At 31.8% G+C, this 6,096-nt stretch overlaps 1 protein-coding gene across 1 annotated transcript; it reads left to right on the forward strand.

Moving 5' to 3' along the window:
* Positions 1-550: 550 nt before the first annotated feature.
* Positions 551-5,192, forward strand: LOC126748584 (protein shifted-like). Its single transcript, XM_050457921.1, has 6 exons — positions 551-806; positions 933-1,087; positions 1,220-1,612; positions 1,668-1,849; positions 4,399-4,729; positions 5,112-5,192. Exons 2-6 carry the CDS (start codon positions 934-936, stop codon positions 5,123-5,125), a joined length of 1,074 nt encoding a protein of 357 aa, XP_050313878.1. The 5' UTR covers positions 551-806; position 933; the 3' UTR covers positions 5,126-5,192.
* The last annotated feature ends 904 nt before the right edge of the window (positions 5,193-6,096 follow it).

The following is a 6,096-nucleotide window of genomic DNA, read 5'->3' on the forward strand; positions in this document are numbered from 1 at the left end:
CGTACAAGAGAGAAATTAAAGACAGCAAAATAAACCTAATGTGCATGCACCTTTAATAAATTTAAAAACAAAGTGCATCAAAACATTCAACATGTTACTGTCGTCTATAATATGTTTTACTGTAGGGATTTTTTTTGTTTTTTTTTTCACAACTGTATCCCAGCTAGGATTTAGTGGAAACCTGGCATCCTCGTTGCTTTTAAAATCTGGCAATATCGCTTAAATGTCAATATTGTCATTTCATAATGGCGGCTCTTTTAAATTTTGTTATGGTCACAAAAAAATCCAAACGATCTAATACGTATGGGATCTACATGCTTTGGGGTATAATTCCTAGAATAAAGCATAATATTCTTACGCCATATTCTTTAATAAATATACACATTTCTCTAGGTACAAGGTAAAGCATGTATTTAATTGTTAATAGAAAAAGCAAAACATTATCAAGACATCAAAAATCATTTAATAGAAAGAGATGCTAGGCATCCTCCCGTTCGTCAAACGAAGAAAGAAGCACTGAAAGCAAGATGGTGGCAAAAACATCTGTTTTTTATTTTGTTTTTATTTTAAGTTTGACGTCTGTTTTGTGGGGATATAAAAGCCAGATGCCGGAGCACCGACGATTGGACGATGGGCACAGATAATGTTTTTAATTTAGATAGTATAAATGTAAATAGATTTATGTAAATATTAAGCGCTGGATTTGTTGTTTTTAAAATTAACTATTTTTATAACAAGAGAGAGGATTTTTTTTTATTTATACACCGCAAAATTGTGAATACGTAATTATATATATTGAAGATCAGGTATGTAAAAACTTGCTTTTTCCTCTTTCAAGTCTTAACCCAATTCGTCATACTGGTACCATTAAGAGTGTTGTTACAACTAAAATTACTTGTATTTTAAGAAATCTCTCTTTGGTGATATTTTAGTATGTATACAAAGAAAACTGTGATGAATTTTGGACTCTTTTACCTTGTGTCCATAATTGCTATAGTGTTGTCTCGAAATGATCCAAAAAATGACCCAAGGAACAGCAGCGACCTTACTTTATGGATTGATGAAAAACAAGTAAAAATGTTTAGTGGTTAGTACGCATTTTTTAAGTTGATTTATAAACTATGTGGTTCACAACTAGCCTCATAGAATTAAATTGCATCAAAAGCCTTTAAGCACCTCATTTTTCATATGTATGTTATCCAATTCAAATAATTTGTAGGGGTTTCAATGGAAATCTATGCAATATCAAACGGATATGTCCTGTCCCATATTCTTGACCCCAATTTTGAAAATCACCTTCCAGTAATCCCTTCGGAAGTAAGCTATGTAAATTTTACTTGGAAAGCTGGGAACAAGAAGTATAACTACAACTTTGACAGGCTGCAGTCTTACGACACAAGCATTTTGGAGTCACCAGTAATTTCAATTAAAACAAAGGGCAGAGTCCCTAAAAGACCTAAAGAATTCAGTATATTCTTGCCTTGTTTAGGAAACAGTTCAGGAATTGCTAGGTTTGAAATTGGATTGCTAATAGAGACTAGGAAGGGCAAACCTCTTACTGGCACTCCTCTCAGATTAAAGCTTAAGAAAGAGTGCTCATTATCAAGGAGAAGTAGGTATATTTTATCTTGTTTTAGTAATATTGCAATAAAATCATTATTATTCAGGTCCAGATCCAGAATGTGATAAGAAATGTGCTAATCAAGGGTGGTGCAATACAGAGAAAATATGTCAGTGCCCAGAAGGTTATATGGGGCAGTATTGTAAGACTGCTTTATGCTACCCTCAGTGCATGAATGGAGGTAATTGTACTTCACCTGGGGTTTGCAGCTGTCCTCCTGGGTTTCAGGTAGGATTCAAAAAATATATTTTAATAATTTAACATTTATTTTTCTTCTTAATTTTTTTAATGTACAAATATACCATATAGTTGCTGATATATCTTATAATTTGCTCTATTTTTTTCATAACAAAGACATAACTGCCTAATTAAAATAACTATAATATGAACAATACTATAATTTATGCACACTTTTTCTATAATGAAGAATCTTATCATCAATTTTGTAATAAATTATTTTATTATCTCTGCAAGTTTATATTTTGCAAGTCATTTCATATAAAACTGACACTAAAATAAATCCATTATATTTTTTTTAATTAAGTGATTTAAATTCTGTTCATGTAATCTTTTTGGCACCAAGTGCATTAAAGATTACTAGCTATGATTGACCTGTACCAGTCACATATAATTATTAATATTGACTTACTTTTAAATATTTTTTTCACCATGGAAAGCATTTATTGATTTCAAGAAGAGCATACAAAAAAAAACGTATACTAGGAATGATGCCTATATGCAAATAAAACAGTAATTATTTTAAGTCTTAAAATAACCACATTTATAAGGTATAAAGACATATATGTCCCTTATTACAAATCTATGAAATTTAAATTACATATAGTAAACAACAGAAATATTTTCGCTATTTATAGAAACATTAAGATTGGTACATTCGACACTGGAAAAAGAAAAATCATTATATTATATAATAGTAATAAAATCCAGTAATGTCTTAGGTACTTTGAATAAATGCTTTTAATGTCTTTTATTTTTTTAATGAAATATGGTAAGGCATTGTATAATTTAATTTGTCTTTAAAGTTTATAGTTTTAGTTTATAGTTAAAAAAAAACAGGTGTATATATAAAATTTGTATTATGTTCTCAATATGAAGGAATTGGGTATCTTTATAGAGCTGCTCTGATATGTAATTGATAGTTTGTAAATATTTTGAAGTCTTGTGAGTGGATTTATACACTCCTGCAGCTGTACCCCACAATGAGATAAGATAATGTAAATGACTAATGATATGTGAGCATAATAATAAAGTGTTTTCTTAAATTTAAGTTTAATACTTAGATTTTTTTTTCTTAACTTTTTAATCTGTGCAGGCCTTAAGTGGAGAAACTTGTTGTTTTTTTTAATTTTTTTCTTATTGATGTAATTGTAAATCCATTTATGAACACCTATAAACCTAGCCAAATTAAATAAAAAACAAATTTTCCAAAAAAAATATTTATTCTCAATATTACAAAAAAAAATGTTTGTTTTGGAAGTTTTAACACTTTATGGACAACAATGGAGAAACTTTTGGGTTTCATAATATATTTCACACTATTGTACAGAAAATAAAAAAAAAAATCAATACTTTATGTCATAACCATTATTTCTGATATCTTCGCATTATTACATCGTCTTGGCATGGATTCAAGAAGGCTGTGAATCAACATCTTCAGAAATTCCATTCCATGCTTCTTCCAAGGCCTGGAATAAATCATCTTTATTATGGAATTTATTAGAATTTGATTGTCTAACTTTTCTCTCTAGGTGCTACAATTTTGGAAGTATGCTTCGGATCGTTGTCATGTTGAAATGTCCAAATTAACGGTAAATTATCTTTAACATATGGGTGCATATTATCTCTTAAGATGTTCAAATAATATTGGCCAGTCATGATGCCTTCTATCTTCACTAGTGGGCCAACACCTTTGCCAGAAAAACATCCTCATACCATGACATTACTACCTCCATGTTTTATTGTGGGCTTACTGTACTATATCTTAGATTGATTGGACGTCTAACCCATGTCATACCAATTTAATTTACTTTCATCTGACCATAAGATGTTTTTCCATTCATTATAACTACAGTCTAAATGTTCTATTGCAAAACTCAAACGCGCTTGTTGATTTTTAATTGAAATTTACGGTTTTTTCACTGGTCTTCTGGCTCTATGTTTTCAGCGCATAAACGTCTTCGAATAGACAGAACTGAGAGAGATAAGGTTGGATAAGCGTTTTTATATCTTCAGCAGAGGTAAATGGATTTTTTATAGAACATCTTCTAATTAGTTTGTTAGTTCCAGATGTTGTTTTTTTAGGTCTACATGGCTTCCGAATAATAGCAGTAGTGCCTTTAGTTTGCCACAATTTAATTTGTTTACAAACAACAGTTTTATGTAGATTTAGTTCTTTAGCAATTTTGTCACTTTTATTTAATTCCGGCGTTGTGCTTCTCAATTATAAGTTCTTTTATTTGAACTGATAAATTTATACCTCGAGGCATTCTGGTAAACAATTGAGCTTCTCAAAAACGAACTGATTTGAATGAGAACTACTCAGTTAATAACGTGTGTACAAAAAGTTTCTCCATTTTTGGCCGGAACTAAATAATACAGCTAAGATTGCTCAATAGATTGACCCTCAAAAATGATGTCTATACTATTATTTAATTTAAAATATTTCTATTCAATGTCAAGGCCATTTGACTTAAAAAGAAATAAAAACTGTGCTGGTTCACTTCAGCTCTGCAATTTAACAGAATCATTTGTTTTAGGGTACCCATTGTGAAGGGGGTATCTGCAGTCAAAAGTGCCTAAATGGTGGCAAATGTGTTCAAAAAGATACATGCGAATGCTCAAAGGGCTACTACGGCCCACGATGCGAATACTCGCGCTGTATCACCCTCTGCCTAAACGGCGGTCGTTGTAGGGGCGTAAACAAGTGTAAATGCTTAAGAGGATTCAGGGGTGACCACTGTGAAATCGGTAGGGCGAAGCCTGCGAGGGCTGCTTGCAGCTTAAATTGCAGACATGGCTCGTGCGCCCCCGATGGTGAACCGGCTTGCGTTTGTGAGAAGGGGTGGCATGGCAGATTATGCCAACACGGTATGTAAAACCATTAATTAAATTCCCCAATTTTTCATTGCTTTTTATAATATACCCCGCAATGTATTTAATCAACATAAATCTCCTTGTTAATTTTCTAAAGTCAAGTGTTCCCTGGATATTACCCGGAGCGCAATAATTTTACGCTTGCCTGGCCTAAAAAATGATGATAATAAAATTGTGGCGGGTTTAATAGCCGTGCAAAATGCCCATTATTTTTGAAATATAAACATTTCGTTGGCCTGTTAATTCTTCATACCATAAAACATTTACTTCTGTTCTGGGTAGAATATATTCACTTTAACGTTATGCCAGAATGTATTCGATTATTGGAGTTAAATTTTATATAGTTTGATTAATTGTTTCTTTTTTTTTGTTTCAGCAACAACGATGTAACAATATAATCCGAAATCGCTCAATATTATTGCTGTGTGATGATCAATAAAGCATTTTATTAATTAAATATGAAGTTTTTTTTGTGGTGGTTGGGCCTATTAAGAGAGTGTATTTTGACTCCTTATTTCTACCTAGTCAATCTAAAGTCTCCAAACTAATGGATAAAATTTGACACAATCATTTACATCTTGGGTAAACATAGCACTCCTATTTTTCCTAACGTTGGAGCACCCTGTAAACCAATCGAATCAAGTTCGCGTCTGTAGAGATGACCTTAATGCGTGCGCACCAAGACGGGAAACAATAAACCTTAAGATTGTTATCAAATGGTGCAAGTTAAGGGTCATTTTCTTTTTAGCCAGACATCACATGAGACAAATAAGGGTCCACTTACGACCGACATGAATGCTTTCGTGCTCTAGACGGTTTTAGACAGATCATTTTGTTCTCCCTTGTTTTTTCGATCCCTTCTTAGTGTCGGCTATCATCATTTGAATATGAATTAATTTATTACGGGCTATTACATTTCTTATTGTATAAATTTATTCTCGACACGTTCTGAAAAGTTATTGGAACTTTTTTGGGGAGGTGTGGGCAAACTTTTTAAGATCGAACGGAATTGAATCAATAGTCATGTACAGGGTGTTCCAAATTTGACCCTCAACATGATACGATGTGGTTAAATTGGGGCAAAGTTGAGAATTTTTGAGCTTACTGTATACAAAATTTTGAAAAATCGATTTTATTTCTAATGCGATTTTAAAATAATTTGCACTTTTTTTGCCACTTTTTTCGTGCTACATGAAAATGCTTTTAGATTTTTAATACGGCATTTCGTCTTTTACTAACCATCATCATCATTGTTTTCTCTTATGGGCGCCCTATTGAATTATCACAAGTAATATTTATTTTTTGTACAAACCCTGAAAAGACCATAATATATATCACATGTTTTAAATATTTTTATGTTT

This window comes from Anthonomus grandis, chromosome 22 (genome assembly GCF_022605725.1).
Source record: "Anthonomus grandis grandis chromosome 22, icAntGran1.3, whole genome shotgun sequence".
Lineage (NCBI taxonomy): Eukaryota > Metazoa > Arthropoda > Insecta > Coleoptera > Curculionidae > Anthonomus > Anthonomus grandis.

Excerpts from the sequence above, each read along its gene's own strand:
- LOC126748584 (XM_050457921.1), top strand. The coding sequence starts at position 934 with ATGTATACAAAGAAAACTGTGATGAATTTTGGACTCTTTTACCTTGTG. Across the intron at positions 1,088-1,219 it reads ACAAGTAAAAATGTTTAGTG|GGGTTTCAATGGAAATCTAT; the intron begins GTTAGTACGCAT and ends AATAATTTGTAG. Across the intron at positions 1,613-1,667 it reads GTGCTCATTATCAAGGAGAA|GTCCAGATCCAGAATGTGAT; the intron begins GTAGGTATATTT and ends ATTATTATTCAG.